At 41.6% G+C, this 12,700-nt stretch overlaps 1 protein-coding gene across 2 annotated transcripts in view; it reads right to left on the bottom strand.

Annotated features, from left to right (window-relative positions):
• Positions 1-243: 243 nt before the first annotated feature.
• GRAMD1C (GRAM domain containing 1C) overlaps positions 244-12,700 on the bottom strand; it is a 69,032-nt gene continuing 56,575 nt past the window's right edge. For both annotated transcript variants that reach the window (XM_064143277.1, XM_064143276.1), the window contains exons 11-18: positions 10,762-10,880; positions 9,568-9,710; positions 7,833-7,936; positions 6,955-7,134; positions 3,975-4,032; positions 3,383-3,493; positions 2,465-2,570; positions 244-859 (exon numbers count right to left, since the gene is read on the bottom strand). In XM_064143277.1, coding sequence (XP_063999347.1) covers positions 782-859; positions 2,465-2,570; positions 3,383-3,493; positions 3,975-4,032; positions 6,955-7,134; positions 7,833-7,936; positions 9,568-9,710; positions 10,762-10,880 — 899 coding nt within the window. In that variant the 3' untranslated portion in view covers positions 244-781. The remainder of the gene's footprint in view (positions 860-2,464; positions 2,571-3,382; positions 3,494-3,974; positions 4,033-6,954; positions 7,135-7,832; positions 7,937-9,567; positions 9,711-10,761; positions 10,881-12,700) is intronic.

Genomic DNA, 12,700 nt, shown 5'->3' with positions numbered 1-12,700 from the left:
AAAGGACGTTTATGTTTCCCTTTTTATTTTTATCTTATATTTCTTATCTCAACCCTTTCAGGAAAAGCTTGAAGCCAGAAGAGAAGTTTTCATCATCAGTGGGCACACCATGCTGAAGAAGTGAAGAGCAGCCCTTGAAGGAGGGAAAAGACGGAGGGATGAAATTTCTCTGGGAGAGTGAGAAACATATGGCAGAAGGCAGGCTGCCAAAGCTCACAGCATGCAAAAGATTGAGCAAAGAGGTATCAAGCATTTTCCTGTTTAATTAATCTTTAAAACATTCATCCTTAAAAATAGTTACTTGGTTTACAAGATCCCCATGGCTAAAAAAAAGGCACATAAAGATGCTGTGGCAGTGGAACCAGTACCTGTTCTTTTTTTCCAGAACACTCTTCATTGATAGTCATTTTAAGCTGACATAAAAAGCTGCAAATTTCATTAAAGACAAAACTACATCTCTGCTGAGGGTGTTCTCCCCGCCTCCCAAACTTGCAGATGTGTTATCCATCAGTACAGCTGCCCCTACTCACTCACCGCAGGACTGGAGAGCTCTGCGCTGTTTGGAAGCAAGACTCCCCAAAATACAAGGCTGGCAGGAGCAACAGTGCCAGGCTACAGGAATGCAGAACCCAACTTGCTTCTTCCAGAAACCTTTATTCCGTCAAGCTTTTAAGCCAAACAGTAAGGAGTGACAGTTAAAATCCCTACACCTCAAGTCCTCACACACACACACACACACATCTGTTCTTCCAACACCTCGAATGGGGAGCTGATGTGGGTATTAACTCTCAGTCTTGCTGCTCTGTGTCCTGTTCAAGTGGTCAAAGCTTCTTTGGAGCATAGAAAGGGAGATCTTTAGCTGTGAAGATATAACCATCATACCCCTCCAGTTACTTTAGTCTCCTGCATGAGTGAGTGGTATTAGGTAAATAGTATATCTCTTATTTGAAATATTTCATGCAATTTCCTCCCTGTTTCTATAGTAAGTTGCCTTACTGTGCTCTAACAGCTATACTCTGTGCAGTTTAGATACTCTCAGTATGATAAAGCCTTAATACCTTGCCAGACAACAGTGCAAAAGATAAAACCACCCCACTCATATTTACTCATAGTTAATGTTCTCAGCAAATACTCTAAGGAATATAGCAGCAAAGCAGGATTTTTTTTTTCTTTTAATATCTGGCCCTCCCAGGACATTTTGATGCACAAAATGGGTTTGAATTATTGACAACCCTCAAAAACCACAAAGTAACAGGCAATAAGATGCATCATGACTCTCAGACAAAAGTGTTATTTGGGATGAAAAGGTGACTGAATTTTCACTTTCCCTTCCTTTTTTAAAAAAGGTTTTATTGGGTTTTTGTTTCATTTGGTCTGGTTCCTTTTTTGCTTGATTGTTTTTTTTAACACTGTTCAAAACGCAGTTTATGACTTTAGAATTAGGAGTTGTAGTAAGCAGAGAAAATGAAAAAGGACATGGAAAGAAGGGAATTCACACTCAAGCTTTTTCAAGCTTTGATCAAAATGGTTAATAGATTAACAGCAATTTTGTGTGCAGAGGAACCTCTGAACAAGGAATACAAAAAATGGCTTCTTTTTCTACACCCTTTTAGTGTGTGGGAGAACACAGAGAAAACTAGTGATGGATAGAGGTATATGTGAACTCCCCCACAGCTTTCCTAATCTAATAATTTCTTCTTCTGTCACATTTTAAGATTTAATAAAAGAACTTAGAACATTCATGGGCCATAAGTTTAAAAAAAAGAACCCAATCAAAAACCAACTAAAGTATGAATTTACTGTCCTTCACTTAACTGAAATTTCAGCTTAGGGATTTAGTAGTCCTGGACTTCAGGATGAGACAGACAACACCACTCAACAACTTCATTTCTTAGAGTGTTTGTAGCATTTAAGAGCCTGGAAGTGTAAGTTACTGAGAAGGCAGATTAGCTTCATAGCTGTGGAGCCTCTTAGAAATGTATGGTCTGTAGGATTTAATTATTTTTATCAGGAGATTAGATGGCACTTTGACACCAAAGCTAAGTGAAGCTCTCACCAATATACAATAGTGTAGTAGGGAGCTACAGCCAGGCTAAACCTGAATGAAGAAACCCCACCATAAGGTGGGCAAATGCTTAACATTGTTCCGAGTCTTAGAAAACAGGATGTTCCAAATTACTCTTTGTTGTGTCATGATTCAGAACTTAATCAATCCAGGTTTAAGAAAACTGCCATGATTATTTACTCTTCATCCAAGAACACCAAACCAACAACCCAGGACATCAGAAACATGAGCACTGCCTAGGGACCAAATTCAAGCTTAGGAAAAAACCCCATTCAGGCCAAGGAGTCATGAAATCTTTAGCTGACACCAGATAACATCAAACGAAAGCTATAGTGGCATAGAGGAGAAAATTTGAGTTGCTGAGAAACAAAAATACTGAAGACTGACTAGCAGACCTACCTGCTCAAGCATTTCAATCGAGTCTCTCAAAACTCCCTTCACATGTTTAACCTGTTCCTTATCATACTGAGGGATCTCCTCTTTTGATACCATTTCTGGGGATATGCTGAAAGAGATTGATGTTATGATTAGATCGGAAACACAAAACAAGCACCTCTGTGACTTTTTAAAAGCAGCTGTTCTCTGCCATCGCTAAAAGCATCCTTTTCTGAAAGCTGCCTAAAAACCTGCCTGCAATTGAATTTCAATACCTCCTGCCTTGAAGGTACTGCCTCAGAAAACAGTCACCAAGAACAACTATGTTTGCACTTTGTCTACAATGCAAGTTCTCATGCTTCAGATGGCAAGATGGCAATTTCTTTTATGAAGAAAGTTACTCTAACCAGTTCTGAGATGGTAACTATGAGAGTTCACCACACTGCTTCCATACTCAGGATCAGGTTATGCTATTTTAACCTGTTTGCCAACACTTGAGATGAAACAGCATCTGAACCTTTCCCATGTGTCTGAATACAAAAGCCACCAACCACAAATGTGAGTGCATTTAGCTGGAGAGTCGCAAGAGGCTAGAAAGCTAAGTAACTCTTTACCATTATATTTGAGATCATGCTGGTTCACAAGACAAAGCAAACACTTTTGTCTCTGATCAGCACTACAATATTCACAGAAGATGAGTCACAGCAGGGTGATATATGCAAGCTAAGGTTAACACTCCCCCAAAAATCAGCTTGTTAAAGGATAAATTTGTTATTGAAGATGCAGTCACTGGACATCACTATAGATTACAGAAAAGCAATGAGCCTCATCAGCTTTTGAAAACTTAACTGCAAGTTTCATTGTTCAAAATTTATTTATTTAGATGAGATTCTCACATAAGCTGAGGAAGAAAGAAAACAAAAGTTTCTAAATCCAACTTACTTGTAAGAGCTTTCTTCCTGAAGCTGCACATGATAGAGGGACTGAGCTGCATGCTCTATCTTTGATAGCTTGAGAAACAGGGTTATATTCAGCAAGACCAACAGCAGCAAACTGTAAAGAAAAGAAAACAAAGAGTCTTGTAACAATTTGAGTCATCATACTACAAAACGAAGATCTTGGCTAAAAACAGCCAAGAAAATAGAGTTCTGGGAGGAAAAAATGGTATGGGGCATCACAATACTGAAAAGACGTTTCTATTGAAACAATTCTCAGCAGCTGGCATTAAGCTGTGTAATAGCAACCAACAGGAATGGCAACAGTGTCTCCTCTTGGTACTTTGAAAATTAAGTACATTCGAGAATGTCTTTTTTTCCATGCAAGGCAGACTAGTTTGACAAGACGACATTTTCATTCCGTGTGTCACCTCTTAAGTCAATTCACACCCCTCCTATACCAGAGCGTTTCATTCAGGTTAGATTAAGACCTGTCACACTGCATGCAACAGCAACATGCAAGTGGGTAGAGACAAATACAGATAAAAAAACAAAATGAGCTTGAATCAAGCCACATTTTAATGCAAATGAGTACTTACAAGACACTCATTACTACAATGATGGTGGTGGTCCTACTTATGGCATCTCTTTTCCTTCCTATAGTGTAGGGAAGAGAAGTTGGTTAAAAAAAACACTGGAGAACATTCTTCAAGGATGCCTGCAGATACAAGCCTGAAATATTGACAATCTCAGTAGCTTCCAATGCAAAAGAAAAAAAGTAGATGTGGATACCTCCAACATTCACCAAAGCAGATTTTTGCAGTCATCTCAGAGCAGTCAGTTAGGCAGTATTCCCCCTACCTTAGTATGCTGGGGAGAGTTAAACATGCTAAACCTATATAGCCTGAGGAGGCCACAGCCCATCCATTACTAATACTCAATCAGCACCAACACTGCTAGCAACACACAAGCCTCTGCACAGTGGCTCTCTTCTGCTTGTTCTCCTGCCCACATTAGTCTTTTTGATGAGTGTCAAATTAACTTCTCCTGTAATTTGTCCCATCTTTACTGGCTTAGTTTATATATTGGCCTGAAGACAGCTTTTTGAAAGACTATCTGCTAGTCATCAGGCAGCAAGAACCTGACAGTATCACGAGAGAAGAAATGTGTATCGCCAAATTGAATAGCAGTCACATACCACTGGGGACACACCAGTTTTTAAATAGTAATACCAGCTTTCCTGAAACAGTGCCTTGAATTCACACTGTCTTCTCTGAACAAAAGGGTATATAGGAAAGCTGTAGTGTGTACCAAGCAGAAACACAGAATCACAGAAAACATGCAAAGATCATCCAATCCAACTCACAATCCAGCACTGAAGGGGCAGCACTAAACCATGTCCCTAAGTGCCAGGTCCACATGCCATTTAAACACTTCCAGGGGAGGTGACCCCACCACCACCCTGGGCAGACCATTCCAATGTCTGATAACCCTCTCTGTGGAAAAATATTTCCTAACATCCAGCCTGAACTTCCCCTGGTGCAGCTTGAAACCATTTCCTCTAGTCCTGTTGTTTGACACCAAGAAGAGGAGACTGTTGCATTCCATCCTTCCTTTAGGTAATTGTAGAGAGCAATGATATCTCCCCTCAGCCTCCTCTTCTCCAGACTGAGGAACTCCAGCTTCCTCAGATGCTCCTCGCAGGTCAGGCACTCCTATGCCCTTCATAAGCCTTGTTGGCCTTCTGTGATCACACTCCAAAACCTCAATGTCGTCTTGTAGTGAGGGGCTCAAAATTGAACACAGTACTCAAGATGTGGCCTCACCAATTGTCATGGAAGGGATCAGAGCCCTTTTGCCCTATGGCAGAATTTTCATTTATACACACAACTGTGGCTCAGAGGCCTTCCATCGAAAAAGTCAAAACAATATTTCCTATCTGCTTGCACTGACGCAGCTGCTGTACCAGCAGATGTACAGGCCTTGAGAGAATCTCTCTCTCAGGGAAGCAAAGACATAAACATGGCTATGTTTTGGAAAAAAGGGTTTGAATTCTCAGACATGGTGACCACTCGACAAACATCTGCTGGGGGCTGACCCCTGGGTGGTTCCATAAGTTGTTTTTGGTGAGAATTAGCCAATTGTATAGGTTGATTACAACTTTGTACCAATCTGTAAAGTTAACGCGTGTCTGACTGAGTTGGTTGAACACACCTCTTCTGAAATACTATAAAAAAATGTACTCACTTGTACCTCTTGCTCCTTACCTTAACTGGCCCCTCGCTCTCTACCCTGCACCTCTTTTGCTCGATGCCCTGATCGCTGATCACACACGCACACACACGCGGCATTCGCATCGCAAACAACCAGCTCGAGACTGCACCGTTCCAGACAAGGGCCCGATCCTTATGAGCCCCGGGAGTCAGCACTCAGCTCGACCGGACCCACGGAGCCTCGGACAACGCGCCTTAAAATCCATAAAGACTTTGAAACTTCTCTGAACTGCATTCCGGACAGTGAGTAACTGATAAACTTCCATTTGAAACTGAATAACTTCTCAAGACGTCAATGAACTCTCTCATATCATAGACTCTCTTCATTTTAGTCATTCTGTATATTAAATCTCAACTACGAACCAAGAATCTATGCGGGATAATTACAAATAAGTTTGGGGAAGGGGATTTCTAGTGTATAATATTAAATCACTTATACCTTTTTACAAAACATCAGCCTCGCATATCATTACTTCAAACCTCCCCCCCCACCCCAAACAAACTTTCCCGTCCATGACACCAATGCTGAGTACAGGTGAAAACAGTCACTTAAAAAGGTGAGGCAGCAGTAGCAGGAAGTACTCTCAGAGCCCATTATATATATTGGTGATGCACATTTTCTCTGAATATCATAGAGGGTGCTGTCCCCAGCCTAGGAAAGGGCACTTGCTCCTACTTCAGTGCTTACATTGAAGTTGTGTCCTGAAAGCCACCATTCTCTGGTACATATTGGTGCACAGATGTTCCTTATCTAAGTTCAGCTAATAGTGAATAAACTAGTGGCAAAGTCCATCATGCCCAGGGGCTGTAGGACTGCAAGAAATGCTTCAGTGACCCAGAAATTATAGAAGCAGGTGGGAATTAGGCTCCTTAACATTAAAAACAGCCCAAACCAAGATGACAGGGCCAAGAGGTGAAAGTTAATCAACTCATGACTTACCTGTGCAGTTATTTGAAGAAATAAAGCAATTTTTCAGCAGCTATACCAAAGTTAGGATTTCCAAGAAATTTAACCTATCTCATATTCAATCCTATGTAGGTACAGTTCAACACTTCAGTTTATGGTTGAGTTTTGTTTGTTTTAAAAACAGAATATGAGGTTAGGTCTGACTTGATGAAATACTCAGCATAAAAGTCACTATGCATGCTCTAAATCTGTTTTGTGCAAGCCTGAACAATACAGCATTTGTTATCACACCACTTACATAAAGGCAGTAAGAATAACAAGTGTCAGTCTTGCACTGTTTCAGAAGTTAAGCTTTCTTGAACATACCTTTTAGAAAACACTGGATACAAAAATTCCTACCTATTATGTTGCCCTGAGACTCTACACCCATGTCACCAGCGGAGTGTGGGGAAGAGCGTTTGGGAAGTGATTCTGCCAGACCCCGGTGTAAAGTGCGCCGCCTTCGTCTCAGGGCTACTAATTTTCCAGAGTCTTCTATGGACTGATTGATTGCATACTCCTCCAATAAGAGGTCTGATTCTGCAGAGGAAAAAAACCAAGGTTACTGAGCTCTCAAAAGGACAGCTGAAAAGTCTAGCACCAAAGACTTCAATTATGAGATATGGAGGTTGGCAGTGAGAGAGTAAATGCACCTTCTAGTAAGTGAACTTGAAGTTGCTAATTGATGTAAACATATCTTGACCTACCTGTCCTATTTGCTAGATGGCACTTAATGGACTTTTCAGATATGGTGTACATTCAGCCTATGAAGGGTTGTTTTAATGACATGTTAGACACCAATTGGAGGAGCACTTCAAGACCCTGTTAGACTGAGACTAGGAATTGTGTTAGACTGTGAGCCTGAAGCTGTGACTGGCCAGACTGTTAACAGACATAGCCAGAGACCTTGCAAGTCCAACTGCCTCTCTTGTCATACACACATCAAGGAAATTAAAGACAGGCACATGCAGTTGAGACCTATGGCTTTCCCATTGCTTCTTGTGCTTCCTTCAGAAAGCAGTTATGATAAGACATACAAGAGCTCCTTGTTAGCATTAAGCTATAAGGCTTTTTTTACATCCTGGAATTAGCAGATATATTGATGGCAGGACTTCCAGATTCCTTTGGTGCTGCCTTCTTTTCAAACCATTCTTTAAAAGAATGAAGATTGACAGACATAAAAATGTGCATAGGAAAGACAGCTTCCTTACTCCAGCACAAAGAAGAAAATGTCTCACCAAGTTGTTTGAAGTTTTCCTGTATTCCTCCCCAGGTATTCTTCTCAATTACAGACTTGACAAGGCCCCAAGGCTGTTTTCTGTACTTCACTTCTGCAGAAACCCTAATAACCAAAACACAGTAGTGAAAGAATGCTCTTCTAGGTAGCAGAGACTTCCATAATCTCAAATACCAACTGGAATTGCCTTAGCTTTGCACCTGGGAAGCACTTACACTGAAGCAAGGCAAAAGATAGATAGCAGCAAAGAAAGCATACCTAGCTCAAGCCTTAAGCGATCTCAATGTCCAAATTATGGGAAACAAATTTGAAGTGTTTTCCTTCAGACTAGCAAAAAAGTTTATCTTCTCTGAAGTGCTCTCATTTCAACATATGTTTAAAACTGGGTTCAGGCTTTGGGATCGTGAAGTTCTGCTTTTTACTCTGTACGTCTACACATGATGTACACATGGACACCACAATGCCAGCAAGTGAAATTCATTATCACCACCCATGCACCAAGTCTTCAGATCTTATTTCAGATATACAGGAATTAAAATTTCTCTCTATGATGAAGACAGAGGGGAAGTGACATTCTGGTTTTGCATTCCCCAGGTCAAACTGATTAACAGTGCTTTCAGAACAGAAATTACTTGGTGTAGAATCCTTCATTGGATAACAACTGAATTCATCTCAAAATCTGGGACTTTAAATCATCCTAAAATACACACCTTTTTTTCCCCCAAAAAACATTCAAATAATAATCCAAATTAATCTAAGTCTACAGTGTTCACAGTGTTTCTAGGCTAACAAACCAGCACTTCTCAAATAGTTTTGGAGCCATTTTAAACACAGTAAAACCAACTAATACCACCATGCACCTTCTGTTTGCTAAGCACCTAGGGCTTTTGCTCTTACTCCTTGACTGCCAAGTGTCTCAATTAAAACAAATCTAGCCCTCAAAGAGGAAGAATGACTCACTCAAAAAACCCCACCCCAATACAAACTCTAATCATCCAGAACAATTGTTCAAGGACCTTCCTTCAACTCTCCCAGTAGAGAGGAAGTCTTCAGCACTTTTACAGCCTCAGATAAGCCAGAATAGAATCCAGGCTTATCTCTCCTGGGTATTGATGAGGTTTGAGATACAAAATCTTACTAGTAAAACATAGCACAAAAAAGAGCAAGTATCACACAGAATGTCACACAACTGCACCAACATGGAACTTGGTAACTTCAAGCATTTTCAGCAAACTAAAGGGGGAAATTAAGTGCATTTTAAAACTCCTCTCTCTAGATAAATAATGAAATCTGATTCACTTGAGTACCCCCTCTGCAAAAGCACATATGTTTCATCTTCCCTTTAACTTTCTGTGAAGTCGTCTTCCTCTTAAAAAACATCTGGGAAACTTTGTAACGAAGTATCTTGTCTACCACTGCAGGCAATTCAAATTTCTCTACTGCCACAGCTGCACTCAAAAATGCAAGGCTGGTCAGAACCCAGTTCAGTCTTGGAGATGAATTCTGTACCTCGTAGAGTCAACGTAAGAGTTAATTTCTCACTGAATTAGTGAGATCTAAATACAGCAAGCATGTGACAAGAAATAAACCAAGCTGATAAATCAGAAGAGAGCCCCAACTTCAAGAAAAACTGCCCTTCTCTATGCCGTTGACAGATCTTTTGATAAGCCCACTTCAACTCCTAACACACATGCCTTGGCTTCTCCCCTCCCACTGTGCACCTGCCCCAGGCTCACCGTAACCGACACTTGTGACTGGATGTGCGACTGATGCAGTATCTGTTCACAGTATAGAAATAATCATGGTAGGGGACATCGTGGGTCAGTACCTCAGCATCCACCTGATAAGACTGACCTTTCTGGCTCTGCTTATGCAGGATCTACCATAAAACAAAACACAAATATTTATTATCTATTGATTTATTAGCTGGCTGGTTTGAGTTTTTGGTTGTTCATTTGTTTTATTTTCTTTCTGCCTGAATCCCTAAGGCCGGGCCAAACAAATCCAAGTAAACTAGGAGTAGGGACAAAGCCTGCACAACCACAATAAATCCACATTGAGAACTGCAAGTAGAGAGGGAGTAGGGAAAGATGATGTCTCCCACTATGGTCAACACAGGCCACAGCAGTACTTCTCCACTGCTATTTCAAGTACCAGATGCAAGGCTGACTTACAACCACAGGTCTTCTTTAAGGCTGACCTGTAAGACCTTTCTTGAAACAGAATGGTTGAGGGTGGAAGGCAATTCTGGTGGTCATCCTGTCCAACAACTCTGCTCAGGGACAGACATCTACAGCTTATTGCTCAAGACCATGTTCAGATGGCTTTCCAGTATCTCCAAGGAAAAAGGTACCACATCCTCTGAACAACCTGTTCCAGTCCCCCATCACCTTCACAGTAAAAAACTGCCCAAATGGTCCTGTCACTGGACACCACTGAAAGAGGTGGCCTCTGGTGGTAAAAGCCCAGCCCTTCTTTGCACATACCCTCCCCTTCAGCTACTTACACACATCTTAAGATCCTCTCTGAGGCTTCTCTTCTCCAGGCTCAAGAACCCCAGCAATCAGCTGTTTCTTGTTTGAAGTGCTCCAGTCCCTTAAATGTCTTAGTGGGTGTTTCCTGGACTGTCTCATACTGGGGAGCCCAGAAATGGACACTGAAAGCATTTTACTGCATCTATTCACCCCTCAGTTTGTAAAAGATGTTAATACTTTTCCTCACAGACTTTGTGGGAGAAGTTTATAGCCATTTGTAAAAGATAGAAAGCCTCTCTGATTTCATCAGTATTTGCTTGCTAACAGTGAAAGGGGCAACAAATTACACTTAGAGACAATATGTTTAAACTGCAAATCCACACTAGTCTGATCTCTGATAGATCACAGAGCTGACCTGGCTTTAAAGGACACCAGACAAACGTACACACACAGTACCTGCTTTTCAGTTGCAGTTGTGAACTTCCCACAAAGTGGGTTGTTAATTGTTACAGTGTAAGTCAAAGTTCTCAACTGATTGCCACTGGAATCTCTGTTCCAAGGGGTTGATACAGCATCTATATGAAAAATTATGCAAAAGCTGACATTCAGATTACCTAAAGGGCATAATTTCTGCCCTTTCAAGACAGATTAAGAACAGCAATAGGAAGAGACAGAATACTGATTCTAAATGGCTGGTTTTTTTTCCAGGAAAAGGAAAAATAGTAGTACACTGATAAGCAAAGGGGAAGCACTAAGTAGCTGAATTTGAGTCCACTGGAATGGACTTCACAATGGAGAGAAAAACAAGCAAATAAATGAATATGTGATTTCCCATCTACTTAGCAGTTGGACACATCTACTTGACATTATCAAAAGCTTTTGCCACTTTGCCTTCCAAGTTGACACCAAATAAATATTGCAAATTTTGACTTAATTTTCTGTTCTTATGATCTCAGCTAATAAAATTGTCTTGGGTTCAAATGCAAGTTCCCAGAGACTCTTATAAATTTGGTAGACCCAATGACAATTTATAGAATTTATAGAGTTTATAGAGTGCCCTCCCCTCCTCCCCCTCCTTTCCCCAAAAGACAGGGAGAGAGATAAAAGGTAGGGACACCCCAATAAATCAATCTCACTCGATTTGGAAGTTAAAAAGGAAAAGTTTAACAATAACTTAGAAAAAAGGGATTGGAGGTAGGGGAGTTTACAAAGGATGAGGAAGGGAAAACAGCAAAATACAAAACAGGGATGGATACAACCCGAGTAGTGTGATGGTGTCTCTGCCTCGTGGCTGGTATACAGTATCAGTGTGTGTGTGCGGTCATGAACGCAGGTAGTGAGCAAGAGGGCGAAAAAAGAGGAAGAGACAGGAGAACTCCTGTCTTTTATACCACAGGAAGTGGGGGGAGTGGGCTAACCATCACCTGGAGTGTGGCCCACCCCTGAGGAGGGGCCAAGACCCCTAGGGTCAGGTTCAGGGTCACTCCCCCAGGAGTGTTAACCCTATACATTCCACCCCTTGGTTAGACCACTTCCACCTTCCTAAGAACAGTCTTCTTCTCCAAAGATGGGAAAAGTGTCCATGGGTTAAGAGTTCGTGAAGTCCTTCTTGGTCCCCGGCTGTATCCCAAGGCGATGTGTTCCTCTGGTCCGGTGCAGGTTGCTGAGATGTGAGCAGGGCAGGAACGGAAGAAAAGTCAGTGAAACAGGAACAGTTCTTGTTGGAACTCAGGAAAGTCTTTTTCCTCTGTGAAGAAAAAACATCAGGAACAGTCTCTCTTGGTGTCTGGCATCAGGGGAACAGGTGTAGATGAGCTGGCTGTAGACATCCTCTGGAGGGAAATCAGGAACAGTCTCTCACTGCAGGGCATCAGTGACGAATCAGATGCAGGGTTCTGGTTGGACGCCGTGGTGTGATGCGATGTTGTAGGACTCTGGATAGCTGCTGCTGTCATGTAGGTTCTGTTGGACGCCGTGTAGTGGTGAGGGTATAACTACAAAAACAACTTGTAACCCCTTATGAACTATAATACAAGTATTGCACAACTATGATACAACTATTATACAACTATAATACAAGATAACCTGAAATATCTGGAACACATGGAATCAACTCTGAGATTTCAAAACCTTTTCAGCTAAAGAGAGGTTTCTCTGAGGGACACACTCGATAACACCAGTTTCCATCATCACCCAGTATGTGTGACCAGGACCCTCTGCAGATACCACCCCTTTGATAGGTTTTCCCCCACCAGAGGCAGGAGCAACCCACACAGTCTTTCCCAGTAGATTCCTTTCACAGACTACAGGAACTCCATCTCCCTCAACTGTGGGCAGTAGGGCAGACTGAGCAGGACCAGCTCTGTTAACTGATCCCCTGCTATTCACCAGCCAA

This window comes from Pogoniulus pusillus, chromosome 5 (genome assembly GCF_015220805.1).
Source record: "Pogoniulus pusillus isolate bPogPus1 chromosome 5, bPogPus1.pri, whole genome shotgun sequence".
Taxonomy (NCBI): Eukaryota; Metazoa; Chordata; class Aves; order Piciformes; family Lybiidae; genus Pogoniulus; species Pogoniulus pusillus.
The sequence above is the reverse complement of the archived record's forward strand: the minus strand, read 5'-3'. Positions and strand labels throughout refer to the sequence as shown.